The sequence below is a fragment of the Notechis scutatus genome, chromosome 4 (genome assembly GCF_049901735.1).
Source record: "Notechis scutatus isolate UNSWTSFEM ecotype Mainland chromosome 4, rNotScu1.2, whole genome shotgun sequence".
Lineage (NCBI taxonomy): Eukaryota > Metazoa > Chordata > Lepidosauria > Squamata > Elapidae > Notechis > Notechis scutatus.
In genome coordinates, this window is record NC_142012.1 from 138,284,814 (window position 1) to 138,310,496 (window position 25,683).

The window sequence follows — 25,683 nt, forward strand, 5'->3', positions numbered from 1 at the left end:
CCTTGTATCATTCAAATGTTCTAATGGTTCAGGCTGCAGAGAGCGGGAAATGACAGGGCCTCCCTGAGGGGAATTTGTTTCTCTCCATTGCTCTGCTTGTTTTTCGGCCTTGGAGATTTCTTTCTCCAGGGCCTTTTGATGCCTTCTGGTGTCTCTTTCCTCAGCCTAAGAGGCCTTTTTGGAATAAAGGGCTTTTACCCTTATCCTGTCGGCTGCTCCTTTGCTAGCCAATTCAGATGTTACGGAGCATTTCTCAGCAGGCTTGGGCTGTATAGGTCAACCCTGATCCTCCCTGCTACCTGCTATCACATTGTGATCCTCCATTTTGCCTGCTCCAGCCCCCTTGACAGGCAGACTCGTTCCCAAAAGGAACCCTGTTGCCACAGCTTTTCTGTGTTTGAAGTATGTCCCAGAATTAACCTGGCAGTGACTCCAATCACTTTTCCACTGTCAGCGGCTCGAAATGAGGAGCTTTATGTCATGGCAGCTATGCTGGATGGACCAGTGGAGCCAGCTCACTCACAAGTGGCTAGGATGCTCGCAGGCGCAGAGGCTATTCCGGATGGACCAGGGGAGCCAGCCAAAGCGCCACTGTTGTGGCAGTCTAGTTGGGCCAGCAGCTATGCTGGACGAACCGGGGGAGCCAGCCAAATCCAAAATGGCTACACCGGGCAATCTGGAAGCCAATTTTTGTGCAGTGGCTATGCCGGACGGACCGGGGAAGCCAGCCAATTCATTCGCTATCCTTGCAAACCGAAGCACAGTTCAAACAACCTATTGTGAAGTAGGAAATCCAAGAAAACAATTCTGTCCAAGGTCTGTGTCTCTGAGGTGTCAATCTTCCAATGTCTCTCTTGGCCAAGACTGAGTCAAAACTGGGACTCAGACAGGCGAAGGAGGTGTGGCTGGAAGTTTGACAGACTCAGTCTCTGGGCAGAAAGGCAATGTCAACCCATTCTTGGATTTTCTACTCAGCACACTGGAGAATGCTATTTTATAATGTTCAGAAAGAGTGGCCTCTAGACAACATGGGCAGCACACAAATCAATCAATCAAACACATAGATATATACAAGTGATTATTTATTCTGGAGTTTAAGATACTAAAAAAGATATAAATAGAATCATATGAGGCAGTTAAGAAAGCTGTCTTATGAGCAGTACAAATTTTACAGTTTTTTCTAATTTCAGGAGAAATTTTTAAATATAATCCAAATTTAAGCTTAAAACAGGATTTCTTTCTGTTGTGTACAGATAGTCCTCGACTTACAACCATTCATTTAGAAGCCATTTCAATTTACAACAGCACAACACATTTCAACAGTGACTTACAAATGTGACTGGTCCTCATACTTACGACTATCAAAACATTCCCACAGTCATATGATCAGAATTCTGGCACTTGGCAACTGGCATGTATTTATGAAGGTTGAAGCATCCTGGGTTATGTGATCTCCATGAGCAATCTTCCCAGTCATCTTTTGACGAGCAAAGTCAACAGAAGAAGCCGGATTCTCGTTTAACAACCATGTGATTCACTTAACAACTGCAGTGATTCACTTAACAACTGCGGCAAAAAAGCTTGTAAAATTGGGCACAACTCCGTAAACTATGTAACAGAAATTCTGCTCCCAATGGTGGTCATAAGTCGAGCACTACTTGTATTAGGCTATCATTCTGTTGTATATTATTAACTGTGTCCCTAGTAATTCACCATGCAAGTAAACCTCAGCTTATACATCCAAAATCATTATCTTCTAATCAACTCTAATTATCTATCTATCCATCCATCTATCCAATGTACATAGCCATCTATTTCATACATGTAATCCTGGACAGTTGTAGAAACAATTGGCCATATTCTATCTCAATGTGCTACTGATGTCAATTGAGGGTTTCTTAATGTAATTGCCCAGTCATATTTTGTGTGATGGGTGGCCAAAATGACAGCTAAATAAAGAAATTTAAGTGAATCACTGCAGTTGATAAGTTAGTAACATGGTTGTTAAGTGAATCTGGCTTCCCCACTGATTTTGCTCATCAAAAGGATGCAAAAGGTGGTCACATGATCTTGGGACACAGCAATGGTCATAAGTATGAATCAGTTGCAGAGCATTTGAATTTTGATGGCATGATCATGGGAATGCTAAAAAAGTCGTAAGTGTGAAAAATAGTCATGTCACTTTTTTCAATGCCATTGTAACTTTGAACAGTCACTAAATAAACTGTTGTAAGTCGAGGACTACCTGTACTAGACAATACAAAATTCCAGCTATATTAATTTTGGGTCCCTTGCCCTCTCAATATACTATGCTTACAAAAAGGAAATTATATACATTCGTAAATGACAGAGATAATAGTAGAAGAACACTAAATCTCGAGAGGCATAACCTAAATCACAGCTGCTGGGGATTATCATACCAATTCATGAGGTTTTATGTTAAGATTCAGTGAGAAAATCCTAGTATGGTTTTTCCTTTTTAATCAGCCATAAAACAGTATTTACCTTCAGTGTTCATAGTCTTTCTTGGTGTGAATTATATACAACTAGATAGCCATATTCCATTCTCTACTTAGATGATTGCTTGCTTAATTAGTACAGGTTAATTGTGTTTTTTCCTGTGTTTAAATATTATGAAGCCTAAGTGTTCTCCAGGTGTTTAAATATTATGAAGCCTAATTATTCTCCAGGTATTTATGGATTTTATAGTACTGACAATATATATGTATTTGTATGTACATGTACACACTGCACCATAATTAAATACCATATCCATTTTCTCTTTTAGAATAATTATGAGACTAAACACATTGTCCAACTTATCCTTGTCCTATGCTGGCACAGGCTCTCTTCTTTAGCTGATAGAAACTTTCATTTCTTGAGCCTCCTCCAAAGACCTTCGAAAGGTCCCATGGTGCCTTCTCTTCTTCAATGAATCTTCTCTAGACCTTAACAGCTCCACTTCAAAAAATGTCAAATTTACTCAAACCAATAATCCTTAAACAATGTAATTGCCCAGTCCATCTCAAGTGTTTTAACCATCATTAAACCAGCAACAAATCTTCAACTGCAGATGCTACGTAACTCCATTTTGGGCTACCAGCCATCATGTCTCCTTCCATTCTCACTTCTCTTTCTTCACAATGAAGCATTCTTTTTAGCAGTCTTCTTATATCGAGTAGGTGAAAAGATATGTATATTGTATATGGATATACAAAATATTTGTATATTTTGAACTCAAATATGTTGAGTTCAAAATAGTCATTTCTGAATTTGAAAGGGGCATTAGCTTACCTGATACGCCCTTTTTCAAGATGCCGATGGAGAACTGGTTATTCCAACCAATTCAAAAATGTTCCATACACAAAGGAGCTGTTTCAACTTGTGTGTTTTAGAGTGTGTGTGCATTTGAAAAAAAAATCTCATTCTTGGACAAGAAATATAGATTCTAGACCTTTACTACTGACAACAAAAATGAAATGAGAGCTTATAAATTTACTCAAAATGTCACTGAATTTACAGAGCTCAACTTACTTGTTACCTATGTATCAAACATAGGGATATTTCACTCTGAAGTTAGACATATTTTCTAGATTGCAGAAAGAAACAGTACTTGAGTATTACCTCTTATTATTTCAATGTTAATAACTTAGATTCAAAAAAAGCAGGTACAGCATTCTGGAGACTGTACCCAAAAGAGATTGGTGCCGACAAAAAATGTTTTACAGTAGTCCTTGTTCAGCAACCTCTCATTCAGTGATCATTCAAAGTTATGATGGTGATGAATGAGAGAACCTGATTGTTCCTCAGAGTTGCAGCTATCCCAGCATCTGCAAGATCACATAATAACGATTCGGGCTGAAAATCATGTCATCATGATTTGGCAATTGACTCATAATTATGACAGTGTCCCGCAATTGCCAATTGTAACCTTCATTGTCAGCTTCCAAGAAATAAAGTGAACACAGAAGCTATTAGGTGATCAACAAATAGTGATCCCACAACCATGGTATATATGACAGCAACTGGAATGGTTGCAACTACATTTTAAGTTAGTTTGTCACCTGACATCAAACAGTATGATCACGTCATACTAAGCAATGGATTTGCTGATTCCAAGTACCATTGTTAAACAATGACTATCTGAACACAACATTACTGTATAATGCATTAAAAGAAAATTAGCTTGCAACTGTAATGTGTAAACACAATACATTTTCATGTAGAAAATAACTACTTTAAATTGAAAACTAAGGATTATCAACAATGAGAAATCTACTTGTAATATGTAATCATTCAAAATCTATAAAAAGTATTTCCATGAAGCATCTATATTCCCTAAGTAATTTAAAGGTGCTCCATGACCCATTTCTACTCTGAAAGTAGCTATTGCAAAATAGTCAGAATCTTACTGCATCTCATGAAAGAATCAATATTAGTTTTGTTTGTAATTTAAACTATTTAATCAATCCCTTACTAATATTGTACTCCAACTCAGGATGCATTTTCCTTCAAACCATGTTCCTAGAGATAGTTTTGTTAGGGATCCTTCAATTTCCCCATGCAAATAAGTATCCTACACATAAATAAAATGGAAATTATTGGTGTAATGCTGAAACAACTAGGAGGAAGAAAAACATAAAAGTATTTTGCATGAAATCCCAGAAAATTTGAATTTTTACAGTGAAAAGCCTACTGTTTTTCAAATATAAATTTTGAGAAAATAGATTTTCAATATTTGCTACAACCAAGATCTTATTTAGAGTGAATGTTACACCCAGTTCTAATACTTCAATAAATCTTGCTCAAGAGATTGACAGAATGTTATTATACAAGCTCACACCTACTATATTTCTGTTTAAGATATAGTTCTAGGAAGTAACTCTTTTAAGCTTCTTTATACTCAAAGTAAATTGACCACCAGAATGACCACTTACAATAGATCAAATGTAAATTCATTTTATCCCTACAGTCTAACTACCTTAGCTGCACAAATCCATTTTAAAACATAACTTGCATACTATTTAAACCCTTCAAAACACTTACCAAATAGAATACCAGTAGAAATTGCTAAATAGGTTACATTAACATTAAGTAGTATTTAAATAGTAAAAAAGAGAAAAGCTCTCAAGCTGACTGTGAATTCCTGCTAGGTAAGAAATGTGCATACTGCCATTTTCTCACACCTAAATTAAAGATTGTCTGTCCATCCTTCAGCCAGCAGAAAACTAAAGCAAAAATATCCTGTCCCAATATCAAACCATATCTTGTCACCATAGCCATTATTCCACTTCAGGATAGTGGTATCCTGAAATCAGATATCCAGGGTTTATTGAACACAAACACTGATTTTCCTTTCCCAATGTCATCACCTGGCAGAAAACCATCTGCCAAACACAACTCTTATCAGAAGTTTATCAAGAGGGACAGGAGACTGCCCAAGACACTGTGATACGTTCTTCAATTTACTGGGAAAGTTTTCCAGCCCCCAAACCAACTGTTCAATCAAAACCCAATTATGCTATAGCAATATCAGTGGGGTCTTGACTTTTACACTTCTACTGGTTTCTGCTATTTTAATGGGAAAACATTATTCCACACTGGTATGTATAACCATATTTGTACACTTCTCCCCTAAAATATAGTACATTATTTAAAATTGTTATTTGCAGTTATTGTTCAATGTGATTAATATTTGCTGTTACTGTACTCAGTTCAGATATTATCAACAATTAGCTCTTTTTGTTAATGCTTCAAAGAAAGTTACATAAGTTCCTGTCATTTTAGTTAATAGTGTATTCAAAAATATCAGCAATATTAATTAGTACATTCAAGCCCCAGTTTATGTTTAAAAGATATCATAGGTTCCTTTGTACAATAAATTATGCTATCTTTTGAAAATGTTGAAGAAATTAGCATACCTTCCTCCTACTGCGTCGTCTTGTGATTGGGCCCCGACAGTGTTCCTTTGAGAACGTCGCAGTGACCCCCCTGGACTGTTATTAGGCCGGTTGGACATTGGCACCTCTCTCCTGAAGGGACATACCCTTTCTAGACACTACCATTCACTGAAAAGCAAAACAAACATTTTTATTTAATCAAAATATAGGACATTTACCAACAAAATTGTTTGCATGACAGGTTGACACATCCTACTCTATAGCACAAACAGCTTGAATAGTAAAACCATGAAACTTACAATGTTGTTTTGTTCTTGCTATGTTTACATTTTATGTTAAAGGTTATTTTAACACCTCAGTTTTACAAAATAGAGAATCAAACATTATGACTGTTTCATTCAATAACTGAATTTATGGAATGTTTAAATTACCTCTCAATTACCTTATATATTTATATATTTCATTATGAAATATAATCCTAGAGTTAAAAAAACAGAACTGTCAAATTTCATTTAGTTTTTAAGAATGGGAAAATGGCATCTCATACCAATAGAAAATAATTCAATTGTTTAGCCTGAAAAAAAATAGATAATACTGGTGTTTTTATTAATGCAAAAACTAAATTGATCCTAAGTTAAAATGATGTATAAACAGCTGGGATACAAAAATATAAAATTCAAAATTAAGTATCAGTATCTTCTTATTTTGGCTCCAATATTTAAGCTACAAAAAGCTGTGTAGGCTCACTATTTTATTGCAATATTATTCAATGAAAGTGGCATCACAAAAAATGGACCAATAGTCCATTTTAGTCCACTAATGGCCTATCAGAATGCATTGGAAAAAAAGAGAAGATATTAAAATAGATATTAATCAAGAGGTAAGAATTATTTCTGAAATACTCCCAATATCTTAGTACAAACATATTTCAGAGGGCACATATTAAAAATTACTTTTAATCAGCTAAGTAGGTAAATTAGTAAAAATTACAAACTACCCTAAAACTGTCTAGTATTTAAAATAAAAAATGACAATAATGACCTCAGTTTTTTTAAATTTACAAAGGAACAAAATAAAACCAACTAAAAATTTTGTAAAGTTTTTCACATTAAAAACAAAAATCCCTTTTTAGTGGACAACATATTTCCGGGTCATCACCTTTACATACAAATATGACAGCAATTATACATTCATATATGCATGCTTAATTCTATTATTACCTTTTCCATTCCAAATTTTCAGTAAGAAGAGAAACAAACACATTAATTCTAGCCTCTTTCATTAATCTCAATCGAAACTTCTTTTTGTTTCATTTCAATTATTTCAAATATAATCCTTTAATATTTATTTTAAAAATAAAGATAAACAATGTATTTGCCTAATAATAATAATTATGATAATTAAAAAAAAGTTACCAATGTCTCTCCTTGCTTTTAATAGTCTATATAAACTTATTAATTTAGTTGGTTCTTTAGTCTGTCATATTTCCTTTCCATTACACATTCTTTTTATAAATTCTAGATTAATACAAATTTTAACACGAAAGAAAAAAAAAGTATAGGTTTCCCCCCTTTTACTGCTTTGAGTGTGACACCTCAATGATTAAAATATACCTTTATTCCCTCATCTTGATTCCCAATAAACCATTATTTTTAAGAAGTTACAATAATAATCATGACATCTTTTCATTTGGATTCCACAGCGTATTTTCTCCCCTTAATTTTTAATAAAAGTTATCAGTATATATCTATATTACCCTATTTTCTAAATATTTTTAATTGCAAAAATATTCTTTTTTTTTTTTTAAAACAAGTTTTATTAATTTTTAAAACACACAAATTATCATTATTCATTACATGTTTAAACCTTTTTCCATTGTAAATTTAACAAGTCAGATAAATTATGATTCTGTTTTAAACCATTTCCATATAATATACCAAAACCTCTTATTCAATTTCTCTTTACTTCTCTTTACTCTTATTCAATATCATTATTATTATTTCATCTAATTCTTTCTGACTTAGTTACCATTATTCTCATTCTATATTTCTACAAGTTTTTACCAATTCTCCCCCCAAAAAAGACATATACACACAACACACAAAACATAAAAAAAAAATCTTTTTGGAAAGTAACTTGGGCCCAGGTATCTCTCTCTTCATGGACTTCAATTATATTCATGCTCATCTTACATATCATTACTTATTTTATTTACCATTCTAAACCTTCTATATTAACTTCTCCACATATTTCACACTTCTTAATTCTACCTTAATTAATCATCTTAGTTTAAATCATTATACTTGTATCTTTTGTCCATTTTTTATCATCCCTTTGTCTCATCCCTTATGAAAAAAAAGAAAATCAGTTTCTCCTGAAATCATTAATCAGAGTATGATGCCTTTCTATCTCCCCCCTAAGTTAATCAAATTAATCTTTAAAATAATATCTAATACCCAATCAGATTTTGCTTGGTACATTCTATCTAACTAATACATCCAACACAATTAAGTGCATAATTAGACAATAAATCCAAATATTAAAAAGAAATACTATAATAAAAATTTTATAATAACATCAATACCATAATTTTATTAAACTCTTTAATTAAAACAATATTCTAAACCTCTCCTATTATTAAGTTTTAAAGCCAATCATTTTTAAACATTTTAACATTTTAATCTCTTATCAACTCTTAAACCATTGCAATACTACCATCTCATCTTATGTACCTTGCAAAATCTTTTTTTTTTTTTAAAAAATTATACTTTATCCATTATCCATAAAAAATTCCTTTTTTCCATTTAATTTCAAAACACTGTAGCTTTTCTCCACCTTTTCCCTTTCTTTCTTTTCCCAACAAACCTTTCTACCCCCCCTTCTTCTAGCCTCTGCCTTACCGGCTTCCCTTCTCTGTCGTATTTCTTTTCCCCTTTGTTTACAATCATCATATTGGTTTTGCACTTTATTTTTCCCTTTCTTAAATGTTTTTTTGAATCTTAAGTCCTTAAATCCTTTAGTTTTCTTCTTTTCTCTTCTTTTCTTTTCTTTCTCTTCCTTTTTCTGGATCAAATTCTGAGATTCATTAAAGATGGCTCCTTCCTTTCTTTCTTGTTCCTCTGCTGTCTTCATCTGTTGTAATTTTTGTTGATAATTAGTAAGCGCCATTTCTAAGAAAAGGAAAGCTTCTTCCACACCATCTTTACCATTTTTTTTACTTGTTCATATTCTTTTCTTAGTTCCTCAACAGAAGGAGCCATTATAAATCTTTTCTTTTCTTTTCTCCTTCTTTCTTCTTACAACAACCAGAATATTCAAAAGAAAATAAAAAAGATAAAACAGTCCCAAAGTTATCAATCAGTCCAAACCAAGGCAGAGTTCTCACTTTCTCCTTCTGGGGTAATATCAATCAAAGAGAAAGAAAGTCCAAATCTGTTTAAAATCTTATTACAATATATTCTAGTCTTCAAATCCTTAAGGCATCTGCTCCAACAAATCTTAGCATACAAATATTTTCTTTTAATCCTCTCTCTTCCCACTCATCGCTTAAAACCAATTTCCACCTAAAAAATAGGTTTCTTAATATCCAGTTATTTATTCCGTAGGAAAAGAGGGAAAGCTATCCTTTCAGCACCTTCAAGCAGCCGCTTTTTTCCTCTTCTGGCAGGTATTATTCAGAAAATCATACTTTTCAGGAATTTTATTAAATATGTCTTAGAGTCCTAGGAGCCAAGAAAAACTTTCTCCTCTCAATCACTTTCTCCACTTCCTCCTGCGCATTCTTACCCGGCTGCCAGCTTCTTTGTGGCGGCCATTACGGACCGCCGCTGCACCGTCCTGGGAAAAGGGGGTTCTGCCGGCCAGGGAGGGGGTCTGCAACACCCCCAGTCCCTTCTCCGGATCCCCCTACCTTCAGCTGCCCCTGCAGGGCAGCCTAGCTCCGCACTCCGGTGGGTCGGAGCCCCAAAACGGCTAGCGCGGCAGGGATCGCGCAGCTTCGCAAATCCCTGCCGCTCGCGAAGCCGACAAACCGGAAGAGCCCGAATTTTGATTATTTATTGAAGTAGGCATGTATGTAGCACCCCAACTCTGGGAGGTGTAGAAAAACCTTGCCCAGAATCACTTGTGGGTGGCCATATAAATGGAATAAATAAATAAATCTGTTGCATGTGAAACACAGTAACCTAGCCCACTTTACCTGTGAAAATAAGAAATATTCTTTAAAAAAAAATTATTCAGTTTTTCACATTAAAAACAAAAATCCCTTTTTAGTGGACAACATATTTCCGGGTCATCACCTTTACATACAAATATGACAGCAATTATACATTCATATATGCATGCTTAATTCTATTATTACCTTTTCCATTCCAAATTTTCAGTAAGAAGAGAAACAAACACATTAATTCTAGCCTCTTTCATTAATCTCAATCGAAACATCTTTTTGTTTCATTTCAATTATTTCAAATATAATCCTTTAATATTTATTTTAAAAATAACGATAAACAATATGTGTTTGGATAATAATAATAATAATAATAATAATAATAATAATAATAATAATATGATAATTAATAAAAAAAGTTACCAATGTGTCTCCTTGCTTTTAATAGTCTATATATTAACTTATTAATTTAGTTGGTTCTTTAGTGTGTCATATTTCCTTTCCATTACACCTTCTTTTTATAAATTCTAGATTAATGCAAATTTTAACACTAAAGAAAAAAAAAGTATGGGTTTCCCCCCTTTTACTGCTTTGAGTGTGACACCTCAATGATTAAAATATACCTTTATTCCCTCATCTTGATTCCCAATAAACCATTATTTTTAAGAAGTTACAATAATAATCATGACATCTTTTCATTTGGATTCCACAGCGTATTTTCTCCCCTTAATTTTTAATAAAAGTTATCAGTATCTATATTACCCTATTTTCTAAATATTTTTAATTGCAAAAATATTCTTATTACCCCTTGTTACCCTGCAGAATCCCCTTTTTAATTCATCAACCATTATCTCTGAAAAAACTTTTTTTTCAACATTTTACTATTTCCGTATTTCTTTATTTCATGCACCTGTTTCTTACTGCTTCTCCTCCCCCTCTTTTCCCCATATCTTTTCTCATTCCAGTTTATATCCCTCTCTTTCTTAATATCTTCCTTTCCCCTTTTCTGCTGGGTCTTTCTGCCTTTCCCGACTTCACAGGTATTCCCCCTTTTGATTGCCTTCTTAAATCTCAACTTTTTAACCCTCCTTCTTTCCCCACTTCTTTGTAGTGTTCTTTGTGTTAATTGTCCCTTTAAAATGTCTTCTCCTTGAGTCGACTCCTCCTCCTCTGAAGCTGTTTCTTCTTGTTCTTCAATCGCCATTTCCATTTTTTCTAACACAAAGTGATTCGCCTCTTTCCTGTAGTAATTCTCTCATATTTTTAAGTTCCATTTTTAATTCCCGAAGAGATATCATTACACACTCTTGTATTTTATGATCGTTAAAGTCCACAAAAAAACCCACTTTTACTTTCCTTCTTTCTTCTTTCAATTTTCTAAAGTTCTCAATTATTCCAGCCCAGGGTCTATACCAAAAACATCAATCAATCCCACAGTCAGTCTTTCCTTGATTTTTTCTTTATTCTGATTCTGCTTTCACTTTCTAAGATTCTTACTTTGTTTCAATATTTCTTTAGTGTTATATCCACACAAGTTCATTCAGAAACAGGATGCATTCCCTTTTGTTTGAGCTCAAGTTTTTGTCAAAAGGTGGCACTCTCCATTATACAAAGTCTTCACCTTTTCCCCCTCTTTTTGTTTAGGGTTTTTCGAACCTCAATATTCCAGCACAGTCCAGCCTCCAATTTGTAAACTTTATTATTATTATTTTTTGACAATCTTAAGTCCAGCTTTATTTTATGCCTGTTTATTGCCAAAATATTTTAGTCCAATTTAGTTAAATCTTTAGTTCTGTCTTCTTCCTTTCCCGGTTCGAAGCCCCGCTTAGCTGTCAAAAATATTTTCTTATTTTTTTTCCTGTTCCTTTGTAATTTCGCCGCTCACTTTTCTTTTCTTAAAAATTCCATGTTACCTTAATCACGGGTACTTTTGTTTAGTTGTATTGCCCAGTTGTCCCGGTTCAGATGTTATCCACCTCTTTCTTCCCTCCTGCACAAAACTTAATCCAGCTGAGTCTTCCTCTTCGGGGTGGCCATTTTAAACCACCGCTGCAGTCGTCTTGGGGGGCAAAAGACCAAGCCCAGGAGGGGAGCTGCGGCTCCCCTCAACCTGGCTTGCGGCTTCCCCTTACTGCGCCGCCCCTCCAAGGCAGCTTCAGCCTTTAATCGTAATGATCGGGGCTCTCCAACGAAAGAGCATGGACCATAGCCGCAGAGAGTCGCGATCTACAGTCCGTCAGCGAGGAGGCTCCCAAATAAGAAATATTCTTAAATAGAAGCACAAAGACATAAATCCAAGTGATAGTTTATGGTGTCTACAAAGCAAAAATCTTTTTTTTCCAAACTCAAGACTAAACAACCTCATTCAAAATGTTCTAATCAAGAAACATGAAGCACATCCCTTGTTCCATTACAAAGCTTTACAGGGATTGTGACTTTAGGCATAAGAAACAATGGGAAAGCTGCTAAACAAGTCTCTTGCTTTTTTTTTTTTAACCTCAGAGATCTAAAGTAAATATCCAGGTTCACTGATCAAGCAAATTGCAGAAAAAATAGCTAATTAGATTTTTAATATATTTCTTAGAATGTTAAACCAAATTCCAATAAAAAAGAGTGGGAATATAGGCTTTTCATCATTTACTGAAACACTTTAGATTCTGTTACGTAAAACGTTTCCTGGAATTCTTAGCTTTAACAAAACAAAGTATGTCACTTCAAAAACATCCTTTACATAAATTCATTCTATTAACAGATGAGGAAAAAGCTGATTCTATTAAAATTCATTTTTCCAATTAACATACAGAAGCAACTCTGGCTTTGGGATGAAGAATCCACAGTCAGGCATTAAAAAATGCTTTTACTTTCCTAAGGATTTGCATCATTTGAAGCACAGCAGTTCACATAAACAACCTTTCTTTTACAGATAGTTGTTGACATAGTACTATAATGAAACCTGCCCATTACAGTCGTAAGTCATGACAGTCATAAGTCATGACAGTCATATGTTACCTGACCAATCCAATTGTAGACCTTTCGGTGGCAGTTGTTAAGCAAATCACAATGGAATCTGAAGTTGTTAAGGAAATGCCACAGTCATTAAGTGAATCCATTATTCACTATAAGATTTTTTTGCTGAAGTAAACACCAGTTCTCAACAAAAATGTTATGAATCATAAGACATGTGACCAGGAGATACTGGAATCAACCCTAAATGTGGGCCAGTTGCTACACTCCCAAAATGCAGTAACAAGAATGCAGAAAGGGAGGGCAGCCATTGGAACTTCAGAATTATAAGTACCTTTTGGGGAGTCCATTTCATATGGCTGTTAAGCAACCAGTGTAAGTCAAGAACTATCGCTACTTGCTTGCAAATAAAGTTCACCAACTCACCTACAAACCATGTAGTTACCCATCTGGATTCTAAGTGCTCCATTTTTAAAAAAACATACTCCATTCTCTTCCATTTGGCCCTGATCTTAACAATTTACAGGGAATAAAAAGTGCCTCACTTAGAGAGTTCTTCATCCAGCATCTTTGAAACTGAAAATGCTGCTTGGCACATTGATTTCACCTTGCACAGAGCCAGGCAGTACTTTTGCTCTCAAGGAAGCTAGGGGGAAAAGCCACTCCCATAATCCAAGGAAGATTTCCTGCTTGGATTTCATGACAGCCTTTTGCAGCCAGCCTTCAGAACCAGAGGTATTCCTCTGGGCAGGCGGCTGTGGCTTGCAACCTTCCCTAATGGCTTTCTCATTAGCTTTCTGCAGAACCCAGCAGGGAAGATTGCACATGGCGATTGCAGGTCATTTGGTAACTGATCGTAAGATGCCAGATGCCAAGCAAATCACAATCACATGATTGCAGGGGCACTACAATGACCATAAGATTCAAGCATAGGTCATCAAGTCCATTCGTTCAGTGCCATAATTTTAACTGTTTAACTGAATGGACATTAAATAAGGACTACAATATACTATAGTAAACTTATTGGAATCTTGCCACAAAGAAAATAACAGTCAGATGAAACTTAGATTCTTGCAAACCTATTCTGCTCTCAAACTATTCTCAAACATTGGACTGGTGTATTTTATTGTAATTTTATTTTTGTTTGGTTTTTAATCTAAAATGAGTCAGAAGGGCTGCACTTGTGGCTTCTAGATTGAATTACACCTGAGTGATCTATATCAAATAATTAATGGAGAATTCCACTTTCAATATGTCAAGTAAAAACAAACTAGTGAACCAGAAGTCAAGCTATGGAAGTGAGGCAGAGAGATTTCCTGCCCTCAAGGTTGGGAGTGAGGGACACTGCAGACCACTAGACCACATTTCTAAAATTTAGCTCACAGTTGAATTTCATCAAATATTAGAGCCATATTTGGGGGGGGGGGTGTTGGAGCAATCTACTAGTCTAACCATACCCAATGGTTTCACCCTTTTTGGTGTATTACTGTTACTGTATCCTTCAGAAAATCAGAAAGCTAAGCTCAATCATCATTCAACCCTGTCTAGAGGAAATTTCAGCCCTTCCAGATAAATCAGAGAGGAAGCGGGATTAGATAAATCTTACATTATTGTAAGGCTATGTTAACAAAATCTTGTAAATCTGAAGACACAAACTTCCCACTACCATTTTTAACTTCTAGATCCATTAGAAGGTATTCTTCCTAAGTTTCTTTCTCTGACCATTAAGCCACTGAGGGTTCCTGCCTTTCTTGTCCGTTTCCTAGGTAGCATCTCTTCTCTTCTTTCCCCAAGGTCATTCACATACCCCATTACAGGACAGGAAATGACAGCATACAAGCAATCCTTAGGTTACAATGATAATTGTGACCGGAATTTCTGTAGGCAAGCAATGTAGTTGTAAAACATGTCATATAACTGCATTGCTTAGCAATGCACAAACCCACAGTCTTAGTTGATGTTTAACCCCAGGACTACATGGGCCATTAAGCATGAGGAGGTGGGAATCCAAGGCAAGGAAGCTGGTGGGTTCAAATACTATGGAGCATTATGGACAGCTTCCAGGACACATGCAGGTGTTCAAGTGAGCAAGTGCAGGCAGGCACTTAAGAGTGGGGCATAGGCAGAGATGTTTCAGGCAAATGCTAATGAACATGGGCAAGTGGAAAAGTGAAGCGGGTGAAAGCAACTTACAAGTTCTCACTGGCATCTCCATTGGCTTTGCTTGTAAGAAGCCAGCAGAGAACATTGGAAGTAACTATCACATAATTGTGGTTAACTACGATGTCATTGCAAGCTGGGCATCAAGCGCCCAGATCAGGATCACATTATTGTGAGGGCACTGCAATAATCACAAATTTGTAGACCAGTCACAAGTGACATTTAATCAGTGCCACTTTTTCTTTAAATGGTCACTAAAAGAGCGGCTGCAACTTGTAGACTGTTATGTGCATTTTGCCTAACTACTAAGTACAGTGGTCAACTTTGCAATTCCTTTTAAATACCTAGTGCTAATAGGGTCTGCAGCAAATCATAATTATAACAAAATGATAACACACACTGTCATTGTTACACAAATGTTGCCTTCATAGTGTTGCATCAGAAATCAGAATACAAATTGTATGATTTTGGGGGTGAAATTATCTTGCACGTTTTGTCATTTGTCCTATCTCCATCTGTGGATGACCACAATCAGTGCTTTGATGAATTCACAATGCATAGACACTCCATTCATGTAGTATGTATAGGAAATCTTCAACGTATGACAATTGGGACAGAATTTCTGCTATTAAGCAAGGTGGCAGTTATGTGAGTCGCACCCATTTATAACCTTTTTTTTTTTTTTGGTTATTAAGCAAATCACTGCAGTTAAGTGAATCATGAAGTCATTAAGTGAATATAGCTTCCCCCCTTAACTTTGCTTGTCCTAGGCAGACTGGAAAGGTCGCAAATGGTGATCACAAGACTCCAGAAAAACTGCAACCATCGTAAATACATACTGGTTGCCAAGCACACAATATCTGATCACACGACCATGAAGAACTGTTACAATTGATTGTAAATGTTAGGAGGACCAATTGTAAATCACTTTTTTCAGTGACACTGTAACTTTGAACATATCCTAAACAAATGGTTGTAAGGAGAGGACTACCTGTACTACATCCCTCTTCACAAATTGAAGAATATTTATTATGTGCGTAAAAACATGTGCAGTTACTACAAAGTGTGAAAAATCTATCCTTAAGACAAAGATTATTTTTCTAATTAGAAAAACTTTCTAATCTGCAAATGAAGCCCAAATCTATACAGTGGAACATTACAGAAGTGCTTCAATAATGGCTCGATACAGTACATGATTTCAAAACACTTCTAAGCATACAACAATGGACTTTCCCTAGTGTGTCACTAACTCTTCATCAGCAGCATTTCCCTTTTAACAGTATAGAACATGATTTTCCAGACTTTCCAGAAAATATACACTGTTTACCTATGACTCCAAACATTATGCCCATGGGCAACAATGTCTTGCCAACAGCTACCTTAACATTTGCACACTGTCCTACCCTCAGATTTTTAAATATTTTAATTTGGAATGAGATTAAACAGATAGAAAATTGTTAATTAAAACACTAGCTTCCATTATTCTCTATTTACAATTACCTTGAATTCCATACCTATTCTTGTACATAAAATAATAAGTGCTGGTGGCTCAGTGTTTTTTGTTTTGTTTTTAAATGGAAAGGATTGAGTGACAGAAACTCAGCCAACCAGCCAGCATAAAGATAGGAAATGGTAGCTAGCCAGCATAAAGATTGCTGACATTATCAGCTGAACAAGAGGACTGGCAAATCACAACTAATCAGCTACTATGTCTTCTGTCACATGTTTAGTATTTTTTTTCAAGGGAAAACTAGTTTCATACATTATCTGTGCCATGATATAATTATGATATATCATTAATATTTTATTATGATAAATAAACCATAATGGTGAAGCATACAAAAGCAAGAATTATGGTTTTTTTAATAGTAAGGTTTTCTTAACTGCATTTCAAATTTCTCCAGTAAAACAGCATAAAATAGCTATCTGTAATTTTTTTCATAGCCTATCCCAGGGGTGTCAAAATCAAGGCCCAGGGGTCAGATACAGCCTGCAGGGTACTTAGATCTGGCCTGTGGTGCTGCCGCCAGCAAAAACGGGCTCCTGAGCTCAGTTTTCGGCTGCCACAACCTCCTGCAACCTCCTGCAAAAGCTTGGGAGCCCCTTTTCACTGGCAGAGCGTTCAGGCCACCTCAGGCATCCCGACACAAGTGACATCAAGCTGGCCATGCCCCCTAGCCACAACACTGCCCCCGGCACCCCCAAGGTCAAACAAATCCTGAGGTGGCCCTCAATGAAATCAAGTTTGACACCCCTGGCCTATACTTTGTAAATGTTAGTTTTTCCACATAGTTTATATATTACTGAACCTTAAAGTCTCAGTCGTGAAAGAGATAGATTACAAAATATGATTTAAAAACATATACATTTTTCTTTGTTGGACACCAAAAGCTGCTTGCTGTTTCAGGGGCTCATCTAACTAAGCACATTTTATACACAGGGAATCAAATAGTACTAACCAACATAAAGGTCACTCATTCAGAACAAGGAACATCTTTGTACATACTTCTGCTTATAACTGGACTACAGTACTGCAATCAGAATAGTATGTATATCATTTACACACATGTGCATATGTACAATAACTAGCTCGATACCTGTGCTTCGCTACGAAACTATGTGGTCGGGCTAGTCTTTGGGGAGGAAAATAAAGGGGGGGGGGATTCTGCCTCTGCCTACCAGCATCCATCTAGCTAGTGTCTTGTCAGTGTGTGAGTTTTGAGGGCTGTTTGGAAAATGAAACAGTATTTGCTGTGTGAGCAAGGGGGAGACAACAAGGAGCCTGGGTGTGGCATAGCTCAATTTTCTGTACTAAAGCTGCTTGTGAAACTAAAACTGAAACTCCTCTCCTCTGCTTATGTTTTGCATTTGGAACAGATTTCTTTTCAGGTGGGGAGGGGGAGTAGAACTCCTTAGCATCAGAACGTGTTAATAATAATATACAAAATACTGATGATCATTTCGAAAAATCCTTTCTTAGTGAGCACCTAGAAGCCAAGAAGAACATACATGCCAAATTTCAAGTTTGTAGGCTTTACAGTTCTGGAGATTTTGTGGTGATGAGTGAATGGTATTTTGCTTTTATATAAAGAGATTTCAACTATTTTTAATTTTAGACCATAGCCATTTAGATAAAATTAAGGTAGACTTTAACACAGACAATATTTCATCATATTTCAGAATTTAATCAAATGTACACATTTTAAATTAGCAAGTTTTAGTAGGGTAGAAGGTATTTCATTTGGGAAAAGGAAAGGTATTTCAAGGGATGATTCCAATCTTTAGACTGCTGCAAATGTCTGTAAATGTTCTGTCTCCTGTAAATGTTCAGGACCATATAATCACTGTTGATAGTCTTCTTAGAAAGATTAAATCAGTGGTTCCCAACCTTTTTTTTGCCCCGCACCCCTAAAGAAATTTCACTCGAACCTCACACCCCCTGAAATTTAGACTTTAGGAACTACTGAACGCGTTAAATATATGGTAGGATTGAATCTTTTCAGCTATGTATGTGACAGCCACTAAATAATAATACTTAACTCTAAAATGAAAACAAAGTTAATCCATTGCATAATAAATAAAAATGCCAACATATAGCCAATATCCTATTATTTACCTGGACTTTTCTCGCACCCCCTGGAATATCGTCTCGCACTCCCAGGGGGCGCGAGCACCCCAGGTTGGGAACCCCTGGATTAAATACATATTTAGAAATCCTAGTTATCATATACTGCATTTGATGTGATAAGGAAAGGGCTCTTTTCTAACCATCCTTGTAAACCTCTTAGCAGGACTGCCTCAAAAGACAAATATATGTATCATGTATGTAGATGTAACTTTTACATTGACTGGTTAAATAATCCAACTCTTCATGGGACAGACTGAGTTATATGAGGATTCCAGTAAGATTGGCCCACCCCATCCTCACCAGTAGGAGTGGCATGCTGCAGATCCCATCAATGAAGGAATTCCAGCTGGTGGGGTTCAGAAGAAGAGCCTTTTCCGCCATGGCTCCTGTCCTCTGGAACATGATATCCTGAGGTTACATCCACACCCACCCATGTGGCTTCCAAAAGAGCCTAGAAACCTCGCTCTGCCAATTGGCCTGGGGCCTCAATGAGGAAGTATCATTTTGAAGATGGTTAATAAGCTAAGACCCCATCTCCTCCCCATATATATCTTGCTCACTTCTTCCCCATCTTTGTCGATATTAAACCAAATTTAATGTTACTATTTATTATTTTAATGTTTATATTGGGGGGGGTATGATTGTAAACTGCCTAGAGTTGCCTCCAAGCAAGATGGGCAGCATATAAATGTAATAAATAAATGATAACTAAACTGCAATAGGGAAAGAAATATAACTGAGATTTCATCTGGAGTGATATATTTTATTCATCTCAATACAAATCCAATCAGTACAATGATTAAGAGAACAACACTTCATATTTTTCTATCAATCACAATCTTAAACTTCTTTCTCTTTCTAAGTGCTAGTTGCCAAATTCTTACCTCATCTGCATGATCCCTCCTAAGAGATCACGCAGGATGCTAGAAAATATTAACAAGTTATCTGGCTGAACCGTAAGTAGAAGTTTTTCATCCAAACACTGTAGTGCCCTAAAAGACAACACTGCTTCCCATTAAAGGAATCTAATTTTTTATTTGTGGATTCTTGCTATTAAAGATACTTCAACAAACCAGAATATTTTATGTTCAAATACTTAATTTATTCTGTATTATTCATTAAAACATTATACTTGACTAAATTAAAACTAGCAACTAATACAAGGAGCAAGCTTAGTGTTGCACAAAAGTTATTTTTCACAAGTTTAGAGCCTCAATAGATTAGTCAAGGGATGTAATGTAATTGCACTGTTTAAAATAAATGGATAAATTCAAATAATGTACTCTATGGAAGACCAAATCAATCAATATAAATAAGTCAAGCAATATGCTGCATCCACGTGAATTCTAAGCGGGAAATACTGAATGAACAGATAGTTTTGCTAAAGGCAAACAAGTCCAAATACTTTCCCAGAGTTTAATTCTGTATCAGTCCTGATAATTTCCAGAGAAATTTTCATGGTGAGGCAGCCAGATCGTCTTTCTACTCAACTATCTCTTTCATTCTTCCTCCTTGCCCAAGTATAGTTCTACACTGCCCTGTCAAGAAGCACTGCTGAGGATTCTAAAAAGGCCATGATAATAGTATAAGACAGGGGTGGGCAACTATGGCCCTTTTATGAATTATGGACTTCAACTCCCAGAATTCCTGAGCAAGCCATGCTAGCTCAGGAATTTTGGGAGTTGAAGTCCACAAGTCATAAAGGGGGCATAGTTGCCCACCTCTGGTATAAGAGACTTAAGTGCCAACTATGCAAGCCCATTGTTGTTGAGACAAGGTACCATGTCATCACCAATCTACCAATCCTCTTCTGGAAGTGTTTCCTAGTATATCCAGTCTGCATATTTATCCAGCATAAAATACTCACATCACTACAGGAGCCTCACATCACTACAGGAGCCTCAGCTTTCCCTAATTATTACTTTAAACCATAGAAAATAACCTGGAGAACCACATGTATCTCATAGGCCACAATTCTGAATTTTCTATATTAAAATATAGCACTAAGTATCATTTCTGATCAAATGTTAAATCATAGCCATGTCATCACAAACACTAAGTATCGACATTCAACCAATGTGAAGTCACTGAAAAGGTGTAGACATAGAAGCAATGTGGATGACCTTGGAAAATTAGGGGAGGAGATGCTGCCTAGGAAACAATCAGACAAGAGGAAACCTTCAGTGTCTCAGAGAAAGAAACTTAGGAAGGACTTGCCTCAACTGAACTGACAATTAAAAGTGATAGCCAGAAATGTGTACCTTCACACTTGTAACACTCTGTTAATGTACCCTTACAATAAAGTAAAATTAGCTCATCATTGTTTCCTGTCTGGTTTACCTGAAAGGGCTAACAAGCAATTTGATAATGAAACAATAATTGTTGCTGATATTCAGTAACATTACACTACACCTGTAGATGTAGTGTTACATTTTTCATACTTCATCCACCCACATTTAGGAATGTTTTTGTGCCATGGCTGAATCTGAATCCACTTTATAATTTATGCCAAAGTTTTTTACCTAGTTATACAGACTTCAATGGCTCACCAATACTATACTTAGAATATATGAGTCCTCTCTTCAAAGGACTCAGCAAGAGAGGGAAACAAAGTGACTGTTTAACGATGCTAAAAGAATAGGAACCCAGCATATCAAACAGTATTTCTAGAGCCTAGGATTAAGAACAGCCTTTGAAAATGTTGCTCTTAAAAAGCAAAATAAAATAAAAGGTTTTACTTTAGTTAGAAATTTTAATTTGAATAGAACTGAATTTCTGGTAATTCATGAACAAATCATGTATAATTTTCTTGGAAACAATATGGAAGTTGTTTGCCACTGCCCTCTTCTGGGATTTTCTTTTTTACTTCTCAGGCTCTAGGTCCTAGTGGCCTCCCACAAAATATTAATCTGAACTAATGCAGGTTAATTTTCTTAAATTAGGCAAAATTAGCTAGATGTTGATGTTGATCTTGATGTTTTTGAGATAGTTTTATTAATTCTCACTCAGACTTACAATTGTGGCAATAAAAATTATTTTAGCAACACAATTTCAAATTTTATGTATGCACTCATAAACAAATCTACTTGAAAAACAGCCTAAAGGAACCCAGATTCTTTGAGTTGTAGGATTTAATATTAAGAGATTAAAAGATTTAGAAGTACTAATACAATGTATTTAAATATATGGCTATCTACATTATATTAACAACATTGAAGTTTTAAATTAAGTCTAAATTGGCTTAGATTATCTTTCTCCGATCTCACATATTCCACATGTGTTGGGACTGCCCTAGAATTTTTAACTAACAATTTCTATTCTGATGCTAGGAACTATAGTCCCAACACATATAAAAGCCACCAGCTCAAGGAAAACCAGCTTAGACATATCTACTACACAACTGTTTTGGAGGTTGTTGTTTTTACTGCAAAAACAGGAATAAAAGAATAAAAATTCTTGGCAGCAATAGTTTGGAAAGGTCACCTCAAAGTGTCTAATATTACTAACATCAACCATTTCACACACAGAATTATTACATCAAAATTTAACAGGAAGCAGAAATGACAAGTTTACCTGATCAGGAAAACAATACATTGAGTACAATATAGCTAAAACTTTGAATAAAGTTGAAAATATTGTAATGCAGGAAAATACAATCTCAGGATGCTATTAATAAGTTTTTCTACTAAGTAGGATGTTCTTACTGTCAGGGCCCAAGTGCCCATAACTTTACATTATTCATTAAAAATTTCAGCAACTCCATTTTAATAATTCCTTCAGTCAGACATCTTCAAATCAGTTGAATGCTGTGCTAAATAGCTTCAATTAAAGAAATTGCAGGATTTGTTTATTAGAATGTCCTTTTCATTTATATTTTTGAATCTAAGGGCCTTAGTGGAAATTATTTCAGAGTATTCTATTACTTCAAGTATAAAGAAAAAGAGAAAATACAAATGTATATAGGTAACCTGTTTACACTGTCTTCTTCTCCCCGATACAATCTGGTGTTCTCAGACATGCCTTTTAAACATCCCAAAGTATAAAGCAGATAAATATTCTCAACTGAAAAGTTCCTAGGTGCCAGCATCATATCTATAAAGCAAGATAATAAAGCCTCCAAAATATTTCCATATAACTTCAAAATCTACTATACTAAACTCATTTAATTCTAGGAACACACACATAATTCATAAAAAGCGTAACAAAATGTTACTAATTCTTTATACTTTTCAACTATCCTGTATCTGTACCTTATTAGGCTTTACACCTTTCTTATCTCCAGCTTTTCGACCACATTAGCATTCCCAGTACTTTGCTGATATCATACATTCTCCTTTATATTTCTTATTTGATTAGTGAATGTATTTCCTATACTTGGGAAGAGCCAGCCAGTCAACAGAGATACAGACAGTATAGCCTTCTGCCTAGGTATTCAGTATAGCCTCTATCCTATCTGTTTATCTGACAACAATATAGAGGAAAAGAATGTCAGCATGGGACATCTCCCACTTCCCCCAAAAGTACAGGAAATATTCAAACATAATTAGTAGTAGAACAACACCTGTTAGTACAAGGCTACTGTATACTAAGTGGTTAGGATAAAGGACACCTTTTAATATCTCAAACACACACTCCCTTTTAATTTTTTTTAAGATTCTAATGCCTTTCTTTAAACTATTTGATGCAAGTGTGTTTATTTTAAAATATTTAAGAGTAGGTTACAGCCTAAACCTAATCAGGAACTTCAAATTTAATACAGCACATTCTCAAATATATAAAATGCCAGTCCTAATCAGTGTTTAGTAAGAATGACATCAATTCAACATTACTATATAAGTGGAAGGTTCTTAACCAATAGACTGCATGTGTACAAAATAATTCTAACACTATTATTCAAGTTAATAAACTTGAATAGAAACATATTGATATATTGAATGCAAATTATGAAAAATGAATAGTTGACACTTGAAATTTCAAAAGTTTTGAAATGTGATTTTGTTGGCCAATAAAATTTCACCCTTCCAACATGTCTGTTAATATGGAGGCAGGCTGTAAACATGTCATCAATTGGTAAAGATTGGTAAAGAAAATAATTCCTTATTTATGGAATATAGGATTAGATGAAACAAAGAACAAACTCTTATTTCATAACCTTTCACAGATGTACTACCTACTCTTGTAATAAAGCCATTATAAAATAGGGAAATGACTTGGTCAAAAGAGTAATGGCATGTGGCTTTAAAGCTGTATCAATTCAATGCTTAGTTAATTAACTGGGCTAATAATGAAAAGCTTAAAAGTAAGCAGAATTCCCCGTTAAATTATTAGATCAGGGCTACACTGACAAAGCAATCCTGAAATTAAGTCTAACGAATTCTAGAAATGTTTCTAAAATGCGTTCCAGACACTGACTGTAGTCCAATGCCAAGCTTTCATTTCTTTCCTCGGTAAATGCGACATAGTCAGGCCTAGTATGTAGGCCTCTATAATACAGACAGAACCTTTGTTCCATACATCGATGTTTCTTTCTTAAAAGCTCTTAAACAAAACTTTCCATTCTCCCCGCCTTAATGTTTTCTTGTTCCTAATGTAAACTTTTTCAAATTCCTGATGTCTTTTAAGCCCACTAGGAAGAACACCACCACCCCATCTCCACCGCGACAGGACTGCCCATTAGGAGAAAGGAACAATAAAAGTTGTACAGCAGGCAGCTCGGCCTGCAAGGCTGGCAAACGCCTCGAGATCACTTTGAATGTTAGCCCGGTACTAGTCGGCAGAAGCTCAAGTTGTCGTGCGGGAAGGAAAGGGGGGGGGATGTGAATATCTAAATACGACGCGTTATGCAAACAAACCACAAGCTAGGCTTGTTTCTTCTCGAATTTACCAGTAACACAAACCAGCTCTAAAATTACAGGAAGAAAACAATCTGCTCCAGTATTAGGATTCAACACCTAAGGGAATCTATTAACGACCATTCTTCTTCTTCCCCCCCCCCACCTCCCCCCCCAACTACACAATATGATTTCCCCAGTTTTCGGCCCCCAAAGCCAGCATTAAGTCAACTGATAATTTAGCTTTTTTTTAAAAAAAAGAAGTGTTATGTCTGGTTGAGAAGGATTTTTTTTCCTTGCTTCTCCTAAGAGTATTCAAGGGGGCTCAATAACAGCATCCAAGAAAAAAATAAGAGAGGGGGGGGGGCGGGAGATAGTGATTAGCTGAGGACTTGAGAAGCGAGGCACAGCGAAATGCAAATCGGATTCAGGATAAACATTAAAGCTGCCGTTTTGTATCTAACAGCCACACAAAACCATAAAGACAATCTTTACCGCGGGGGAGAGAGCAAAGTAGGAAAAGAGGTTAGGATAGGCCCAAACCGCAGAAAGGAGCCCGAGTCCGTTTTCGCCAATGTTGGAAAAGGGGCCTATAAACTGGGTCTTCAAATTCACCCTTTTGATACATCAGAGCTAGCAAAAGAAAGACAGGAAAAGAAAGGAAGGGAAGGGCTGAATCACGATAAGCTTCACCCTACCGCTTGGCCATTTTAGCAGCTCCGTTTCTGCCACCCTGGCTTCCCTTTCGTCACTTCGTTGCTTTGGGGCGAGGAGGGTGGGGGGGGAGAAACACCTTGACCCTGAGAGTTTTCCCACCTCGGTAATAAAAAGCACCTTTCCTTTCTGGCCGATTACTTCCTCATACCTGCATAAGGCCTCGACCCATGAGACAGCCAACTAAGTCCTCTGCCCTTCTTTCCTTCCCCTCCCCGGCCCAGGACATCCCTCGCCACAAGCCTCCTCTGTCAGGCTCCTCAAAACAGTCCCTTCCCTCCCACCCACCCATCCCCCACTTCGGCCCTCAGGAAAAAACAG

At 36.0% G+C, this 25,683-nt stretch overlaps 1 protein-coding gene across 6 annotated transcripts in view; it reads right to left on the reverse strand.

The window, feature by feature from the left end:
• Positions 1–25,683, reverse strand: part of TRIP12 (thyroid hormone receptor interactor 12) — a 97,774-nt gene that overhangs the window by 71,426 nt on the left and 665 nt on the right. For 4 of the 6 annotated variants that reach the window (XM_026664458.2, XM_026664431.2, XM_087965102.1 and 1 more), the window contains exon 2: positions 5,922–6,068. In XM_026664458.2, the coding sequence (XP_026520243.1) occupies positions 5,922–6,019 (98 nt within the window). In that variant the 5' untranslated portion in view covers positions 6,020–6,068. Of the gene's footprint in view, positions 1–5,921; positions 6,069–11,978; positions 12,333–25,346; positions 25,518–25,683 lie in introns of those variants that run through there. The other 2 variants (XM_026664449.2, XM_087965101.1) reach the window with 2 other exon arrangements.